This window comes from Desmodus rotundus, chromosome 2, assembly GCF_022682495.2.
Source record: "Desmodus rotundus isolate HL8 chromosome 2, HLdesRot8A.1, whole genome shotgun sequence".
Lineage (NCBI taxonomy): Eukaryota > Metazoa > Chordata > Mammalia > Chiroptera > Phyllostomidae > Desmodus > Desmodus rotundus.
Window position 1 is genome coordinate 108,872,530 of NC_071388.1, and position 19,928 is coordinate 108,892,457.

The 19,928-nt window shown below is 43.9% G+C and overlaps 1 protein-coding gene across 6 annotated transcripts in view; it reads right to left on the reverse strand.

Moving 5' to 3' along the window:
- The window catches only part of MYO7B (myosin VIIB), a 111,458-nt gene that overhangs the window by 20,031 nt on the left and 71,499 nt on the right, over positions 1-19,928 (reverse strand). For 5 of the 6 annotated variants that reach the window (XM_045203145.3, XM_053918547.2, XM_045203146.3 and 2 more), the window contains 7 exons: positions 14,767-14,851; positions 13,207-13,425; positions 11,977-12,147; positions 10,885-11,103; positions 10,601-10,765; positions 7,908-7,985; positions 7,648-7,775 (listed from right to left, as the gene is read on the reverse strand). In XM_045203145.3, coding sequence (XP_045059080.2) covers positions 7,648-7,775; positions 7,908-7,985; positions 10,601-10,765; positions 10,885-11,103; positions 11,977-12,147; positions 13,207-13,425; positions 14,767-14,851 — 1,065 coding nt within the window. The remainder of the gene's footprint in view (positions 1-7,647; positions 7,776-7,907; positions 7,986-10,600; positions 10,766-10,884; positions 11,104-11,976; positions 12,148-13,206; positions 13,426-14,766; positions 14,852-19,928) is intronic. The other variant, XM_045203144.3, reaches the window with a different exon arrangement.

A 19,928-nucleotide genomic window follows, 5' to 3' on the forward strand; every position in this document is an offset into this window, starting at 1 on the left:
GCCCAGTTCCCACTCAGAAAAGTCAGTGGGTGTGAGGTCAGGCACACAGGACCCATGCCCATGGACAGGTTCTCCCATGGGGAATCAGGCCTGCATTGTACCTAGGCTGCTATGAGACTTGCTTTTGCTAAAACTCCCTCACCCTGGATTGAGGCAGCAAATGTTTACTGAGTATCTTTAACTTCCTAAAGTCTGTACTAAACCTCCCAAGTATGGAGTGTAACCAGTTCAACCACTTTCCCCCCTGATCTGTAACATCCTTCTCTTTGAAGTAATTAGCAGCTTCTGTCCTTTATTGTCTGTAAAAGGTAATCACCTACAGTGAACCTGTGCATAGTAAATGAGGACCATCCTTGATGTAATGTGCCCAGAAAAGCAATAAAAGCCTGTCCAGGCAGGGGTCGGGCTCTCTTGGGCTCTCTCTGGCCCTCTCGCCCTGTCTCTCACTTAGAGAATGGCCATGCCGTCCCTTTTTCTCCACAGGATTTCTGTAGTCCATGTGAATTTGTCCATCTGCCACAACACACAGATTCCGTGGGCTGGGATTCACATCACTACCCCACCATCACTCTATAGAGAAAAGTGGGGACTCCATAGGAGCACCCCTCAACTCCTTGCCTCCTTACCAGCAACAGTTAAGAGAAAGGCACAGAGAAAACATTCCCACAGGCTCATGACCCTTTTTTCTCTGTTTTCTCTTGTAGATGGAAACTCTTCTGGATCCTTTCGTACTTTATCAAGCCTCTATCATCTTATTAAAGTGTCCCAATTAGCCCCTCCAACCTCACATATCCAGAGGCCAGCATCTTTTCCTTAACACTCAGTGGTGTGCTGGTGTTTCACAACCAACTCTTCTGGGGGAAAAAAGCCCTGATTCATTGTATTTGCCCATTTCTGTGGCATGAGCATTCCAATCAATGCCAATTTCAAGCTACCAACCTGATGCCACTGAACACAGAATTGGAAGGAAATATGCCTCATAGACTCTCATGGCCTAGTAAACTCAGCTACACCATACCTTTCTCAAGTCTCTACAGGCACCACCATCAACCATTCACCCAACTGGAAATCTGGGAGCAATCGGACTCCTCCCAGCAGCAACCACATCCTACCATCTGTCTCCTGGATGTTTTCTCTGTCCATTCCTCTTAACTCTTGCTCCCTGGGCCATCTCCCATCAGCTCTCTGTGGACCTCTGTAGCAGCCCTCTCCTGGCCTCCCACCCTCAAGCTCCATCTCTCCATGTCATTGTCAGGGAGAACTTTCTGCAAGTCAAATATAGTCATGGTCTTCTCTTACTTAAAACTTATCCTTACCCCTATGATTAAATTCAAACTCAATTCCCAGTTGTGATAAATCACTTAGAATTCCAGACCTTTTGGCTGTTTTAAAACTTTGTGACCCTGTTCACCCTCTCCCTTCTCTCTGGTGAAATAACCCTCCGCCTTCTCACAGCTCCCTCCTGGCCCAGAAGGGCATTACAACTACTTCTTTTTGGTACCCCCATGGAACCCCGTGTTAGCACAAGCAGTTACTGTGGGTCTCCAGGTCCTCCTATGCTCCCCAACTAAAGGGTGACCTCCCTGAGGGCAGAGACATGTCATATTTATCTCTGAATCCCCAGTCTAGGTCCTGCTCCTGAGCAGATAATTAGTAAATGCTTATTAACTGTATGGCTGGATGTGGGTAGAGCATTTGTTTTGACTTGGAATTTGGCTAAGGCCCCAGAACCAAAGACAAAGAGATGATAATACTCAAGGATCTACTAAAAGGTGGTAGAACCAGTTCAGCCCCCATGCCATCTCCAACCTGCTTAAGCGAAGATGAGAAATTTGAAAGGCTATTCCTGGAAAGGATTTCACAGAAGTAGAGAGATTTTTGGCTTATCTCCACTTGCTCCAGATGAAGGGTGTGTGAGGGGGTCCCCAAGAGATTGCCAGTACAGATGGAGGCTATCTGCCAGAGGCGAGACACATCTCGCTCCCCTTGAGGCATGCTGAGCCCCAGAGTCCACTGTCTCACTCCAAGGTACTGGAATAAAGCAGAGTTCTTGAGAATGCTTGACTTCTGTCCCCCAAAGACACAAGTGGGGGCCTCCACTAACAGATAGACTGGTGTCTTCTTCCTTCTGGAGAACTGTAAGCTACCCTTGATGGCCAAGATGAAGCAAGAACAGTCAGAAACTGGGAATGTCATTGAAGGAGCTGAGTTTTGGATGTCTTGATGAGATCTCACACAAACAGGCAGTCCATCATTCCAGAAGGTCCCAGCAGTAAGGTTGTGATGTGTTCCATCAGGGGATAGTTGGCAGGGAGTCTCAAGGGATCACTGAGTGAGTATCAGCCCAAACTGGAGACCAGCACTGTGTGAAAGTGCCTACAGAGTTATCTGATGAATCCACAGTGCATCTCATTTGGACACAGCTTTTACACGTCCGTCATATTGGAGGGTGTGGTGGCTAGTGAGGAGTAACTATGAGAGACTACCAATAGAACCAACTTAGCAGAGTTGCCTGGTTGGTGTCACTCAGGCAGCTAAAACTTGAGTAGAAACCCTGGAGTCTTACTACCTTCAAGAACCAGAGGACAGATTTTGGGGTACCTACAGTAGTTGAAATAGGGAAATCCTAGAATGAAGAGAACAATAGAAAAGGAATCCTAAATTTTGCATATAAAATCTTCCATAATCTCTGTTTGACTCCAAGTTTACACATGTGTGGGGCAGACTCCAGGCTGCCCAGCAAAGGCTAAAAGAACTAAACAGGGATTCCAGCTGCTACTCACCACAGGGAGACAGAGTTTAAAACCAGTCAAGTTGATTGCCTACCTGAACAAAAAGTCAACACTCTTCGAAAAAAATATAATGGAATCCAGAGTCTCTAACATATCATCCTCCATGGTCAGTATACAACTCAAAAGTACTAGATTTATGAGAAAACACACTCAAGTACTAGACATGTGAAGAAACAGGAAAAAAAAAGGCCATTCTCAAGAGAAATGGCAGTCAATGGAGACTGACACTAAAATATCCAGATAATGAATTTAGCAGAAAAGGTTTTATTTTTGAAAATAATTTTTAAATTTTCAATTACAGTTAAAGCACAATTTACAATAGACAAGTGTTAGAAGCAGCCTAAGTGCCCATCAATAAATGAGTGGATCAAAAAACTGTGGTATATTTGCACAATGGAATACTATGCAGAAGAAAGAAAGAAGGAGCTCCTACCCTTCACAACAGCATGGATGGAACTGGAGAGCATTACGCTAAATGAAATAAGCCAGGCAGTGAAAGACAAATACCATATGATCTCCCCTCTAAGTGGAACCTAGTCAATAAAACAAACAAGCAAGCAAAATAGAACCAGAGACATAGAAATAAAGAACAAACTGACAATGCCCAGAGGGGCAAGAGGAGGGGGATAACAGGGAAAGAAGGGGAGAGGTCATCAAGAAACATATATAAAGGACCCATGGACAAAGACAACAGTGTTGGGGTGAGGATTGAATGTGGGAGGTGGGGGTGGGTAGGGCAGAGGAGAGTAATGGGGGGGAAATGGGGACAACTGTAATTGAACAATAATAAAAACATAAAATTAAAAAATATGTATGATTTAAGCCAAAAAATGTATGATATTATTTAGTTTCAGGTGTACAACCCAGCAATTACACATTTACATAACTTACCAAGTGATCATCCTGATAAATCTAGTAATCATCTTACTCCATACATAGTTTACAATATTATTGACTATATTCCTATGCTATACCTTATATTCCCATGACTATTCTGTAACTACCAATTTGTACTTTTTAATCCCTTCCTTTACCTTCTTCACACATTCCCTCAACCCCCCCTCCCACTGGACAACCATCAAAGTGTTCTCTGAATCTATGAATCTATTTCTGTTCTGCTTGTTTGTTTATTTTGTTTTTCAGATTCCACATAGAAGCGAAATCATATGGCATTTGTTTTTATCTGCCTGACTTATTTCACTCAGCACAATACCCTATAGGTCCATCCATATTGGTACAGATAGCAAGATTTCATTCTTTTTTATGGCTGAGTCATATTCCATACTATATGTACACCACCTCTTTATCCATTCATCTACTTAAGTTGCTTCCATATTTTGGCTGTTGTAAATAGTGTTGCAATGAACACATTGATGCACTGATGTCTTCTCAATGTAGTGTTTTGGGTTTCTTTGCATAAATACCTGGAAGGGGAATTGCTGGGTCCTTCTTTTTCTCTTGTTATAGCCTTTGTTTTAAATTCTAATTTGCCTGGTATAAGTACATTACCCCAACATTTTTTGTTTCCATTTTCATGAAATTTCTTTTTCCATCCCTTTGCTTTTAATCTGTGTGTCTTTAGATCTGAAGTGAGTCTCTTGTAGACAGCATATGTAAGGTCTTGTTTTTTTCTCCATTCAAGCTACCCTATGTCTTCTGATTAGAACATTTAATCCATTTACATTTAAAGTAGTTATTGATAGATATGTATGTATTGCCATTTTATTATTTATATTTTAATCTTTTTTCTTCTTCTTCTTAAAGAATAGCCTTCAACATTTTTTGTCATACTTTTTTCATGGTGATGAACTCCTTTCGCTCTTTCTTGTCTGGGAAGCTCTTTACCTGTCTTTTGATTCTAAATAATAGCTTTGCTGAGTAGATTAACCTTGGTTGTAGGTCCTTGCTTTTTCATCACTTTGAATATTTTGTGCCAATCCCTTCTGGCCTGCAAAATTTCTGTCGAGAAATCAGCTGATGGTCTTATGGGAGCTCCCTTGTAGGTAACTGCTTTTCTTTTGCTTTTTTTAAGATTCTCTCTTTGTCTTTAACCTGTGGTGTTGTAATTATGATGTGTCTTGGTGCAGGCCTTTTCGGGGTCATCTTGTTTGGGATTCTCTGCATTCCCTGGACTTGTATGTCTTTTTCCCTCATCAGGTTAGGGAAGTTTTCAGTCATTATTTTTCAAATAGGCTCTCAATTTCTTGCTTTCTTTCTTCTCCCTCTATGATGCAGATATTGTCATGTCTGATGTTGTATCAGAGGTCCCTTAAACTACCCTCACTACCCTCATTTTTTTAATTCTTTTTTTTCCTGCTCTGATTGGGTGTTTTTTCTACATTATCTTCCAAATTGCTGATTCAATCATCTACTTCATCCAATCTGCTGCTGGTTTTTCATTTCTGCTGTGTACTGTTCATTTCCTGCTGGTTCTTTTTAATAGTTTCTATGTTCTTCTTACATTATTGAATTTCTCACTACGTTCCTTGAGCATCCTTAGGACCATTGTTTTGAAATCTGTATCTGGTGATTTGCTTGCCTCTGTTTCATTTAGTTCTTTTTCTGGAGATTTTCTTTCATTTGGTACCTGTTTTTTGTCTCCTCATTTGGCTGCCTCTCTGTGTTTCTGTGTGTTAGATAGATCTACTATGTCTTCCAGTCTTGGAAGGGTGGCTTTGTACCATTAATGTACTGTAGGGCCCAGTGGCACAGCCTCCTTGGTCACTCCAGGTACCTCCCATATAGGTTGTATATTTCCTCCTGTTGTAGTTGAGTTTTAATTGCTATTGACGCATCAATGAGAAAGACTGATCCCAGGACCCATTGGCTATGACATTTGCCAAGACTACAGTGGAGGAGCTACTGTGCAGAGACCAATCCCATGGACCAGAACTTGCTTCAGCTGTCTGTGAGTGTGTTGCTTGTGGAGGTGATTTGGTCATGCTCTGGTGTGGTCTGAAGCTGGCCAGAGTGTGCTGGCTCTGGGTCCTCCCAGGATGTGTAAACCAAGGTTAACTGCATCCTGTTAACCTTGGACCACCTGCCATGAGCTACAAAGTAGTCTGCAGATGGCTTCTACTTTTGTTGGGCTTGGAGGTACCCAGGAGAGGTCAAGCTGTGAACTGAGTCCTGTTGCCACTAGTGCCAGGCTTCAGGCTACTTAGAAAGAGGCATATGGCACACTGAAGCCAGATGCTGCTTGTTTGGGATTTGTGAACTTTTGTGGACAATTTAGGAAAGTCCAAAGCATGAGCCATGGTAGACCATTTATATGGAAAATCACTGGAAGTGGCTTGGGTGGGCCTGCAAGTTGGGTATAGCCTGGGCTCAGGCCTGGTGAATCGCCAGGTCAGGGAAATGGTATTAATTAGGTTGCTGGAGACTCAGATATGGCTCCTGACTGTGCCTACAGGGACAGGGCTCAGCAAAGAAACAATGGCTTCTGCCAGCACTTCTGTTTGGGAGAAAGTTGCCTCTCACTCTGGAGCCAGACACTCCAGTTCCTCCCCTTATGTCCCTGGTGCCTTTTGAGCTGCTGCCCCAACAATGGAGCTCAAAGTGAGTCCAACTAAATCTGGGCATAGGCCCTTTAAGAGGAAAGCCTGGGATTCCAGAAGTCCTCCATCTCACTCAGCCACAATCTCCACAGGTTTTTAGCACCAGAAATTATGGGAACTTCTTTTCCTGGCACTGGAACCCTGGGCTGGGGGATTCTGGTATGGGGATAGAATTCCTTGTTCCTCAAGAAAAATCTCTGCAGTTGATATATTCCTCCCGATTTTTAACTGCCACTCATGGGTGTAGGGCCAGCCCATTCCATGTCTCCACCTCTCCTCTCAGTCTTGACTTGGCTTCTTTAGTATATCCTGTTATAGGACTTCTGCACAGCTTGATTTCAAGTGGTTCTCAATGATGGGTGTTCTGCTGTGATCATGGGAGGCAGCAAGTACAATGTTTACCTACTCCGCCATCTTGACTGGAGGACAGAAAAAGTTTTAAAACTACTGTAACTATGCTCAAGAACATAAAGAAAACTATGCTCTTAGTGCATAAATAAACAGGAAATATTCACTGAGAAATAGAAACTATTTAAAAAACCCAAGTGCAAACTCTAGAACCAAAAAGAATAATTTCTGAAATAAAAAAATATTGATGGGTATAACAGCAGACTGGGGAAGACAAGAGAAAGATCAGTTAATTTAAAGATGGATCAATAGAAACTATCCAATCTAAAGAACAAAGAGAAAAGTGAAAAAAGAAAGAAAAGAAAAATAAACCCACAGGGACTTGAGGGAGAATATAAAATAGTCTGACATAGGTTTAATTAGAGTTTAAAGGAAAAGAGAGAGGGTGGGGGGGGGAGAGAATAAAGTAGAAGAATTATTTTATGAAATAATGGCCAACAATTTCCCAAATTTGGATAAAAATAACCTAAAATATGTGAACCCCTAAAATATGAGTCTATCCCTGAAAGCAGTATACATATTTGCTAAAACTTGTTGAAAACACAACTCTTGTAAATAAAATTGTGTATAAAGCAAAATACACATTTTATAAATGGGGAGTTTGCTGTTTTACAGGACCCTGCATTATAGGCTCTTACGAAATGAATCACTTAGCCCAAGATGAATCTGTTTTCCTAAAACCCATAGGATTTACTCAGAGCAAATAAAGATCCCTTGGTGGTAATAATGTCTGCTGTATTGAGACCCAGTCTGTAGGTCCCAGAACAGGGATCAGGGAGAGGAGGGGGTGTCTTGGGGATAGGGAGCAGAGAAGGAGGCTGTGGTTATGGGCTGAGATCCAGTGAGGGGGTCTGATATTCTAAATGGGAGAGATGAGAGTAGGGACTGACCTGAGGCTGGGCTTCAGGATGGCATAATTCACAATGAAGTGTACCTTCTCCAGGTTGGACATGGGTCGGTCTGAGATGGAGCCATCAGACTCAAATACCTCCTCTTCAAAATTCAGTTGGTTGGCAAACTTGAAACCCAAAAACAGCAGTTAGGACCACTATGATTTCCCCCATTTTCAGAGTAAACAGGGCTGAGGTGGGAAGCAAAAGCCTGGAACCTTGTGGGTGGCAGAGGTGGGAGCTCCTGGCCCTAAGCTCACCTGGCCTGTGATCTGGGAGGAGCACTTCAGCTTCATGAAGGAGATGTCTTTGATCCCTCTGTTTCTGAGGCTGGGCCTCTGTGGATAGAGACAGTTTGTAAGTGAAAGTAAGCTAGGGCAGTACCTCAACGCTGCTGACCTGACAGCCTAGGGTGGAAGAGAGTCCATCTCACCCAGCCATTTCCTATCCAATTTACAAAACATCTCAGCTGATTTTGCAACATGTATACATGTGCAGCATCATCCTCAATCTTGGGTGAGGACACAGAAGAAAGGGAAGGCGAGAGATGAAACAAGGCTGGTCTGCCAGTAACTGGCCCTCTAGGAGGGCTCAGGACCTTTATGATTCCAAAGCTTGAACCTGTCACACGTAAAAGCCTCTGAGTTGGGGCTGGGCCTGAGCCCAGTGAAAACTTGGTGAATGAATTGGAATATGCTGTGCCCATGGCAAGGTGGGAGCCCTGCCAGGGTATCAAAAGAATCTAGGTTGTAAGGCCATTAGGATCTACTGGTCTCATCAGACAGAAGTCCCATCTTGTCTCGATGGTGCCATGAGATGTGGCTGTCAACATTAGAGATGAGCATGGGACTGGGCTTGAGTGGGGGTCAGCCCAGGTCCCAGGGCTAGGCACAAGCTTCTGGCTGGGGAAGCTGGTTATCCACAGAGACAGAACATGACACACATTAGCTGTCCCTATTTGCAGATGATATGATTGTCTACGTAGAGAATTCCAAGAAATCTACAAAAGTGAGTCCAGCAATGTTGCAGGACACAAAGTCAACACATTAATCAATTACATTTTTCTGTAGTAGCAATGAACACTAGTAGCAAAATTAAAATATAGTGCCATTTACAATCTCAAAAAAACCCTATAAGTCTAATAAAACATATATAGGGCATGTGTGCTAAAAATTACAAGACACTGATGAAAAAAAATCAAAAGAGATCCAAATAAATGGAGTCCATGGATTGAAAGACTCAGCGTAATAGAAATGTCAATTATCCTAAAATTCTTGACAAAAGTACAAAATCAATTCCTTGAATAATGAAAATTGGAGGTCTGACCTCTGGAAAACCAGTCCTACTTCTCCCTGTGTTCACTGTCCAGAGGTGTACCATGGCTGGACTGCCTCTCAGGGTCCCCTACCTGAGTGGCCACCAATCTCCATGGCAGCCCCCAGCCATCCATGACTCCTGACATTCCTGCCTCTCATGGTATGTGACTTCCAAGACTAGGCACTGCAGCTTCCTTCTGGCTTTCTCTTTTAGATCACTCACTGTAGAGGAAACCATATTGTGACAACACAAACAGCTCTGTGGAGAGGCCCATGTGGCAAGGAACTGAGGCCTTCTGCCAGCAGCCACGTGAGGGGCATCTTGGAAGCAGATCTTCTAGTCCCAGTGGAGCCTCAAGATGATAGCTGTTCTTGTCTACAGCTTAACGGCAACCTCATGAGAGACCCTGAGCCAGACCTAACCAGTTAAGCTACTTCTGGCCCTCAGAGACTATGTAAGATAATAAATGTATCCTGTTCCAAGCTGCCAAATTTTGGGGCACTATGTTGTGAAGTAGATCGCTAATACACTCTGCAGAGCCATGCCTCTAGAGACTGGGGCTTGAGCCTGGGAAACTTCTATGTAATTCCAGGCCTGATGTGTCCAAGTGATCCTGGGCTGCAGACTATGTCTGCACACAGTTTGTCTGCCACAGGGCTTGATGTGTAGGGCAGTCATGGGCTCCTGCTGCTGGTGGACCCATGTGCTGTCACTGCTATTCCTTTGGACTGCTCTTGGTTGGTTCAACTAAGATTACATCATGAACTGAGTCCTTCAGAAGCACTTCTGAGCAACAATGAATGTCAGTTAACCTTCCATCAGAGGTTAGGGTAGAACACTAGTTAAGAGCCTGGACTTCGAATTCTGTGCAATGAATTCAAAACCCAGTTCTGCCACATGTATTCACTGTGATTTGGCAGCAACTCACTTCACTTCTCAGCTTGTTTAGCTATAACAAACATAAAAATCCCTACCTTATAAGGTTGGGTCATTTGAGAATTAACCGAAGAGAAGCTACTGGCTCATAGCACATTGTTAGCCAGTAACATCTGTTGTTATTATTGTTATATGCATTTGAATCCTGATCAAGTAAACCCAATGTTCAGAGCTTGGGATCCTCTCCAATAATGACAACATAATTCAAAATGTCCTTGGTGTAATGTCTGACTCATGAGTTCCTGAGTGCAGTTCAAGAATTAACAAAACAAACAAGCAAGCAAAATATAACCAGAAACATTGAAATTAAGAACAAACTGACAGTAGCCAGAGGGGAAGGGGGAGGGAAATAATGGGGGAAAGAATGGAAAGGGTCGCCAATGAACATGTATAAAGGACCCATTGGCAAAGGCAAAGGGGGGTAGGATTGAGGTTGGGAGGTGGGGGTGGGTGGGGCAGGGGGAAAGTGGTGGTGGGAAAATGGAGACAACTGTATTCAAACATTAATTTAAAAAATGATTAAAAAGAAAAAAAAAGATAAACTCCTGGGAGTGGAGAGTCCTGGCTTGGGCCAGGTTCAAGGTGGTACATGAGGGGTGTCCACATCTTGTCCCCTCTTCCAGGCTTCCCCTGGGGCCTTGGGCCTGGTTGATACCTAGAGGGTGTCTGCCCTTCTCTGTCACCATCCTCATCCATGCACCTGTGCATATTTGTGCTGTGGAGACTGGGTGTTGCTCTCCTTGCCCATGATGTTATGGGTCTGCTGCATCACTGAGTTGCCATTCAGGTGGTTTCTGGCAAAGAGCACTGGCTCTGGAAGGTCACCCATGAATCTCAGGATGATGGTCCACACAGCCAGGGCACCCTGGGGAAATTGAGACAGAGATCCCAGCTGGAACTCAGCTTGAAGCATGGGGCCCACAGTGCAGGCCAGGGGCTATGGGGGTAGCTTGAGCCACTAGAAACCAGAGAAATGCTAGGTACCGAGCAGTCGGCATTGTCCTCATGGTAGAGCAGGGGGTATTGAAGGGGCTTCCGGATATGCGAGTGGCTGGCTGATTTCTGGAAGTAGGTTGCAGCAAACTTGGGGAAGCTGTACTCAGCCAGGCTGTCCAAGTCCTCCTCAGGATCCTCCACCATGGGGACTGTGTCCAGGTCAACCTCGGGCAGTGTCTGGGTCTTTGTTTCCATATCCTGGGGACCCTCAAGAAGGAGGGAGAAACATCAGCCTTCTTTTCAGATGCCGTTCTTTCAAAGGTATGCATCTCTGGGGGCCAGGAAGCCCCAAGAAGGGTCTATCTGGTTATGCACCAGGTGCAAAGCCATCTGTCCACTCCCCCTTCTGTTGGAGACCTCTCCCACCCCACCCTGTTGGCCCCTGGTAGACTGTCTGAAGGATGGTCCTCGATGTAAACTTCTCAGCCACCTGAGAACCCTCAGAGCCCCTGGCCAGCAGACATAGGCTCTATAGGCTCCCTGCCATCCTGCCTGCCCTCAGTCAGGTGCCCTTCTTGTGGAGGTGATCCCAGCACCCCTACTGAACAGATGGGGGGAGGGTGTACCATGTGTGTACATGCATGTATGAGTGAGGGAAAAGGCATGAGGCCCAGAACAGTGTGTGGTGAGAGTCAGCAGGACAGCCTTGGGAAGTTGCTTTTCTCTCACCCTGCTACCTCCCCCTCACACACTACTTCTTCCTGCCAGTGGTCATTAGTTCTCAGCATCAGGTTCCAGTTACAGTCTGCAGAGCAGCAGCCACCAAGGTGCTCTATGCAAGGGGTCAAATACAGAGGTAGAGTTGCCCAACTGAAAGCCCAATATTGTTTGCATTTTAAAGGATCTAGAAAGTCTTGCAGGTAAGAAACCTGCTTACCTTGAAAGTGTGAGACCACAGAATGCCATTCTCCCCTTTTCTCTGCACATTCACCAAGGACTGAAGAACACACTTCAGCACCCATCCTGCCAGCTCCCCCACTGAGTCTGCTTCTCATGAGCCTAGAGGTTGACTGAGGTTGGGACTGGGTGGGCCCATCCCCTCCCTGCCCAGATGGACCCTTGAAAGACAGGGCGTCTTACCTCAGAGTGAGGTGAGGCTCGGCCCTCCTGCCCCCCGATCATGGATGGGAGGAAGCCAAACACTTGCTCCACCATCTCCGTGTCTGTAACAGTGTTGTAGATTGATTTGTGCTTCCTGGTAGGTGGAGAACTTGGGCCCTTTGGCTCTTCAGCTGGGGTGACCAGCAGCCCCTGCAAACACACCTCATGGGGAAGGTTATCCACAGACTCTGCTGGGGCAAGTACCTCACAGAAGCCAAATAAACCTGCTCCCGCCATCATCTATCCAAATCAATGTATTTTCCTCTAAAGTCCTAAATTGTAATAGCTAGTGACTAGAGATTAATCAGCCTGGGCTTTTGATTTCCCAGTCGAGAATCAGGTCCAGAGAGAAAGGTTGCCTGCTTGTCCCTAGACCCACATGGTCCCTGAGGTACTGCCTCAAACCCAGGACCACCAGAACCCTGCATGAAACCCACCTGGTCCTTTATTCAAACAGCACCCAGCCTCTGATGGGAGAGGCCCCAGGGCCTATACTAACACATATAGGGTTGAGCCTAGATTGTGGCCTGCTTGGGGTCACATGGGTACAGAAGCAGGCTGCTGACATATCTGAGGGTCTATTCTCTTACTTGCCCTGGCCACTATGCCAGTAATTTGTTCACTACATCCAATTTTCATCAATAGAGTGGGATAAATTTCATCCTAGCCGCTCTTTATTCTCACAATTTCCAGCTGACTAAGGTTTAGTCTTAGGTGCCCTCTAGGAGAAATGGGATCATACACTACTGCCTGCTCTCTGCCCATCAGCTTCTCCTGCCCAGATACCCAAAGGCTTCTCTTGGTATTCCTCTGTGCTGAGCTGTACTGCCACAGCCCAGAAACCAGGGGCCTTTGCTCTTCTCCATGGAACTGGGGCCTCTCATAGCTCATCTAGCCCTGATTTCCTGTGCCTTCCAGAAGATCCACCAGTGCTGCTAAGAAACAGTCCCCAAGGCTAACGTGAGGGGACCAAGGAGTTTGATTTCCAGGTTCTAGGTATAAGACTGTCCTGCTGCCCCATAACCTAGGGGGTGACCTAGGTATCCAGATAGCCTAAGGGCCTACTGCAGTAATAACTTTGAACAGGAAGGAGATAGGACTGTCCGGTGAGAGGTCAATATTGCTGCTCAGTCCTCCTGCCTGCCCTCCCCACTGGGGCCCCAACCAGTCCCCAACCAGTCACTGCTCAGGAGAACAGTGACCACCTACATTGGCTTTCTGCCGCCGAAAATTCTGTCGGGCAGCCATGCCCCTGGCATGTGCCTGGATGACCAACACTGCCCTCCTCTTGGCCTGTACTTCCAGGCGCACCAGGTAGCCCCTGCAAAGGGCCTGCAGTTGGACTATCCTCTGCCGAATGGCCTGGTACTGCCTCACCAGCAGGTGGCTCCGGGTGATGGCCTGCAGGCGCTCAAAACCCAAGAGGATCTGAGAAGGCAAGAGAGACATGCATTCACAGGAGGGTCTGGGCCCAGAAGGACATAGAGCACAAAGATGGCCTTTCCAAGAAGACAGAGAGCAGGATACAGGTAGTACTCCCAGGAGACCTTGCAAATTAGCTTTACAGTTATCTGCTTTTTGGCTAAAATTTTGCACACCTGTGAGCACAAGCATATAAAATGAGTTATTACTTGTAGAACACTTAGAATAGAGACTGGCATGCAGATAAGTGCCAAATAAGTATTTGTTAAGTGGCATAAGTAATAATGTGGTCTATGGGGGGGGGGGCATCGATAGAAAAGTCATTTGGATATCAATGGGAGATGGAATTCCAGAAGCCCTGCTTTCCACACCTACAGCAAAACCTAGCCAATTTCTCAGGAGCTAGCACACCTGTGTGGAGGCCTATGGCTGGCTCCATCAAATTAATCCCTCATGGATCTTTAAAATAAAGAAGTAATAAATTGATGAATACCCCCTTTTATGCTGCAAACATGCTCTGGGACACAAGAGTTCCTGATACCCCTGGATGAGCCTTATTGGTTTATCAAAGACCAACCGAACAGGGCTGGGTGTCACACTCATCCTATGTGCTTGGAAGTCACACAGACCTGCATGCAAACTCCAGCTCCACTGCTCACTAACTCTGTGCTTTTGGGGAAATTACTTAACCTCTCTAGGATTCAGTCGCATGACATATAGGGTCGGTTTCATAATAAATATAATAGTGCACTTAAAGCACCAGGCCCCAAGTAGCCTGTCAATCCTTGTCAGCTGCCTTTATGCCTTTGTGAGCATGGAACGTGGACAGGTCTGAGATCAGTTTTGCTGATGTGACCATTGCATGTCCAAAACACAGTCACATCCATAACAAAGGCAAGCAGTCAAGCAAGGCCCAATGAGGCACAGTCAAGGTTGCCCTGGTTCATTTGCTAAACAGACACTCATTAGCAGTGTCTATGGCCAAGAAAAATATGAATTGGTTGAAACAGAGAATAATCAATCCATTAACCTATTTTGTAGCCTGGAAATTGGAAAAAGATAGCTATTATCTAATTTCAGAGGACATTTCATTCTAGCTATAGAGATGTCCAAAATGCTGCAGGAGAACACTTTGAAGCCCATGAACCATGTGACCTGAGACTGTGCCAAAAAAGAGTGTGTGGGTTATTGAGTCTGGTCATTTAAAATCTGTTATTACTGCCTGTTAGTGATCTGATCCTTCCTGCCTGAGCTCTCATACTCAGATAAACAAACTGTTAACATCTGTTTTATTGGACAGTTATCCATTTGCTCCTGCAGCCCCAGCTCCAAAGTCAGCTCTACTACCAGTCTGAAGTTCCGTTTGTTGTAGTAGCCTCTCCACCATGCCTGAAGGGTCACAGCTGCATGCCGCTGCCTCAGAAACTCTTTCCTAGAAGGAGAAATGCAAGTTAGAGTTGTGTAACAACCTGGTACATTTAAAAGTCTTTGGGGGTAAAAACTGTTTTTGAAGGAGAGAGGGATAATAAAATGTTGGGGAAAATAAATTCCTATAACATTTCTTTTCTAGAAGCCTTTATAAGCCAAAGGAGATACGTTAGGAACTTAAAATCTACTGCCAACTACTAAATTTGTGAATGAGAGTAGTCCACTTTTTAGAGTAATCAACAACATCCTCATTCATTCCAGAAGTCTATGAGGAGGATAAAACCCATTTCCAATATTTTATTCCTTGCCAGACTGCCCCTCCTCTGGTCACTAACCCAGGTGACCTGGCAGCAGGAACTAGAAGTCTCAAGACCAGGGCTACTCTCTGGAGACAGACCAAGGCAGGAGGGCAGCCTCCCAGGCCCTGGCAGCCTAGCCAGCTCCATCCAATGGCTCCCTCTGCAAGGAGGGGGTGGGCTGAATATGGAGAGGGTAACCTGAAACTTGGCCTCTGTGGCAGTGAAGACATCCCCAGGTGAGTTTTGTACATGGGCATGTATCTTTTGTGTCACATTTAACTTAGTTTTCTTATCACTTCTAGTAATTTTTCAGGGTATTTTCTCGGGTTTAGAACAGCAGATCTCAATCATATTAAAAATCAACTGTAGGGAGTGGGAATGGGGTGGGAGGGAAATTGGAGGAACATCTTGTACAAATTTCCAGTTCCAAGATAAGTAAGTACTAGTGATGTAATGTACATAATGACTATAGCCAACACTGCTACATGGTATATACGCAAGTTGTTAAGAATAAATCCTGAGTCCTTATCACAAGGAAAAAAGTTGTTTTTCTTTTTCAAATTTATATGAGATGATAAAAGCTTATTAAACTTATTGTGGTACTCACTTCATGACATACATAAGTCAGACCACCTTAAACTTATACAATGTTCCATGTCAATTTTATCTCAATAAAATTGGGGGGGGAAATCATCTGGGGAATTTCAATATTTATTGACACCTGTGCCCCACCCAGTCTAACTAAGTCTGAATCTGTTGATAGGTGTGGAGAATGTGTATCTGCATATATATCTAATATTTTTGGTGCCTACATATACAGATGATTCTAATATGAGGTAAAAGTAAACAACTGAATTATCTAAAAATAAAGATAATTTCTTCTTTCCAATATACCATTAGTTTTCAACTGGGGGTGATTTTGCTCCCCAGGTACATTTGGCTATGTCCAGAGACATTTTTGTTTGCCATGACTGGGATTAGAGAAGGGTGCTACTAGCATATCCTGAGTAGAGGCCAGTGGCACCACAAAACATCCCATTAATACAATGTCCAGGACAGTCTTCTACAACAAAAAGTTATGCAATCCAAAATGTCAATAGTGTTTAAGTTGAAAAACCCTGGTTTCTATCTTTTCTTTAATTATCTTGTCTAATTGTATTGGTCATAACAGCAATAAACATCATTACTTATCAATGGAGATCACTTCTGAGATAATGAAGTAGACATATTTTTTCCTATTCCTCCTGCTAACTACAACTAAAATCCCTGGACATTATATATAAAACAAACATAAGAAGGCTCTGAGCTCTGGCTGGTGTGGCTCAGTGGATTGAATGCCAGCCTGTGAACCAAAGAGTTGCTGGTTTGATTCCCAGTCATGGCACATGCCTGGGTAGTGGGCCAGGTCCCCAGTGGGGGGTGCACAAGAGACAACCACACATTGATGTTTCTCTCCCTCTCTTCTTCCCTTCCCCTCTCTCTAAAAATAAATAAATTAAAAAAAAAAGAGAAGGCTCCAAAAAGTAGAGAGAAGAAAGTAGACCAGCTAGGTACCTCAGGCCCAAGGAAGGACACAGAGGTAAATTCTTTGGGTTTTCTTTCTGCTTCATATACCCCAGACTAAGCTGGAGAAGTCAGAAATCCAGAAGTAGCAACAAATAGAGTAAAAAAAAAAAAAAAAAAGCCCTAGGAATAAAAGCCTTCTCTCTCTACCAAAAAGGATCCAGAAAGAAGCAGGTCAGTAAGACAAACTTTTAGATAACAATGAATATACTCAAGCAAAAGACCAGATAAACAACTGTGGTACCTCCCCCACTTATACCAGAAAATGCCAACTTGGGAACCTAGGCATCCACCCTCACCAGAGTCATATTAAAGAAGGCTAAGTAGGAACCATCCTTGATGGGCAGTAATGATTCCATCCCCTACAGTATCAGTAGAGACCACTGGGGGATCCTGGAATCCCACCATCACTTATCAGTTATGGGGTGACTCCCTCCCTCCATGTTGGAGTGGTATCAGAGGAGACCTAGTGGAGAATCAGGGCTTTCATTATCCCTCAGCAGTAGCAAGGCTACTTCTTTCCCTTTGGTATCAGTGGAGAACACGTTTGGGGTAGCAGTAAGGCACTTATGGCCTTCTCAGCCAGAGTGGTGCCAGAGGAAGATAGCTAAAACTGTATATTTAAACCAGACACATAGTTCTTATAACATAATATCCAAAATATCCATGTGTCAATCTAAATTCATATCATACCAAAGACCAGGAAAATATCAACTGGAATGAAAAAAGACAACCAACAGATGCTAACACTAAGATGATGGATCTTAGCCATTATAAAAATACTTCAACAATGCTTATTTGAAACAAATGATGAAACAGAAAGTCTAAGTAAAGAAATAGGAGAAATAAAGTAGAACCAACTAAAATTTTAGAACTGAAAATGTAATAACTGAAATAAAAGAACCTCAGCGCACAATGGAAGAGCAAAGGAAAAAAAAAATCAGTGAGCTTGAAGAAATAGCAGTAGAAATTATCCAACCTGAAAAACAGAGAGAAAATCAACAGAGAAGGAACAGAGAGCCTCAGGCACCAGTGGGACTATAACAAAAGATCTAATATTTGTGTTGTTGGAATCCTGGAAGTAAACAAGAGAGGCAGTGCTGAAAAAGTACTATATGTATTTATTAGAAGAAATAATGGCTTAAAAGCTCATAAATTTAGCAAGAGATATTAACCTGCAGATTTAAAAACACGAGCAAACTCCAAACAGGATAAATGCAAATAAATCCACATCAAGACAGACCATAGTAAAATTTATGAAACTAAGAATAATGGGTCTACCAGAAGGAGAGGAGAAGGAAAAAGGAACATAGAGCCTATTTAAACAAATAATTGATGAGAACTTCCAAAACCTATAGAAAAAACTGGATCCTTGAATCCAAGAGGCTAACAGAAAAGCTAATCATCTCAATCTAAAAAGTCCTTCTCCAAGGCACATTATATTAAAACTGTCAAAAATTAATGAGAAAGTTGAACAATAAAATAATTAAAAAATAAAATAAAATAGTGCATTATAGTAATAAAAAATTAGTGAGAAAGAAAGAATTTTAAAGGTAGCCACAGAAAAGAAGATTCCCTACAAGGAAACCTCAATAGATTATCATCAGATTTTTCAGCAGAAACCCTACCAGCTAAAAGAGAGTGGAATCAAATATTCAAATTATTGAAAGAGAGAAATCATCAGCCAAGAATAATATATCCAACAAAGTTATCCTTTAGATATGAAGGAGAAATAAAGGCTTTTCCAGAGATACAGAAGCTGAAGGAATTTACCATCACAAGACATGCATTATAAGAAATGCTGAAAAGTGCTCTTTCACCTGAAACAAAAGGACAAAAAGATACAAGTCTGTTGAGTGAGATGACTAACAGACAGAAGCAGAAAATTTCAACTCTTGTTCAGAATAGGGTATTAAACACTTAAATATAACAAAATTAAAGGAGGTTAAAACATTTAAAAAATGAACAGACCAACTTGTACAAGTAAATAGATACAACATTCAATCACGTACATCCAAAAAAGGACTATTGTACATATGAAACTTTTTTCATAAACCTAAAGATAACTACACGCACACGCACAAATCTAGAACTGAGGCACTCAATACAAAAATAGAGGAAATGGAGGAAAAAATAATAGAATAACATCCAACTAAAATAACAGGTAGAAAAACAAGAAAAAAGAAACAATGGAGACACAGAGTTACCTGAAAATAGAAGATTAAATTACTATAGGAAATACTCACATATCAATAATCACCCTAAATGTAAGTGGACTGAACTTACCAATTAAAAGGCACAGAGTAGAGGGATGGATCAAAAAATAAAACCCAACTATATGCTGCCTTCAGATACATATCTCAGCTACAAAGACAAACAAACTCAAAGTGAAGGATTAGAAAATGATACTCCAAGAAAATAATATCCAGAAAAAAATCAGGAATAGTCATAGTTATATCAGATAAAATTGATTTCAAGATTTAAAAAAGTGTAACAAGAAACAAAGATGAGGAGAACCAAGATGGCGGCGTAGGTAGACACACTGCGCCTCCTCACACAACCAGAGCTGATGGAGAATTGAACGGCAGGGGGGACCAACACCAAGGAAATAGAAAATAAACATTCATCCAGACCAGTAGGAGGGGCTGAGATGGGCACCGGGGTGGAGAGGACTCGTTTGGCTGTGGTGGGACTGAGACTGGCGGAGTGTGGGACAAACGGCGCAGGCAGTCCCAGCACTAGCAGACCCTGCGGCCCCACATTCGCACAGATAAACCCAGAGGGCCGGACTCAGAGTGGAGAGTGGGGCAGGCAGAGCCGGGGGGTGAGGGGGTGGGAGGGTGGTAGCACGCCGCGGCACCACATTTGCGCACAGATAAACCGGACGAACGGCGGGGAGCGAAGCAGACTGCGCAACCCAGGGCTCCAGCACGGGGGAAATAAAGCCTCAAACCTCTGATTGAAAATGCCCGTGGGGGTTGGGGCGGCAGCAGGAGAGACTCCCAGCCTCACAGGAGAGGTTGTTGGAGAGACCCACAGGGGCCTAGAGTGTGCACAGGCCCACCCACTCGGGAACCAGCACCAGAGGGGCCCAGTTTGATTGTGGGTACCGGAGTGAAAGATTGAAAGCCAGAGGAGAGTGGAGCGGGCGCCATTGCTCCCTCTCGGCCCCTCTCCTACATACAGTGTCACAGCGTTGCTACCAGCGTTACCCCGCCC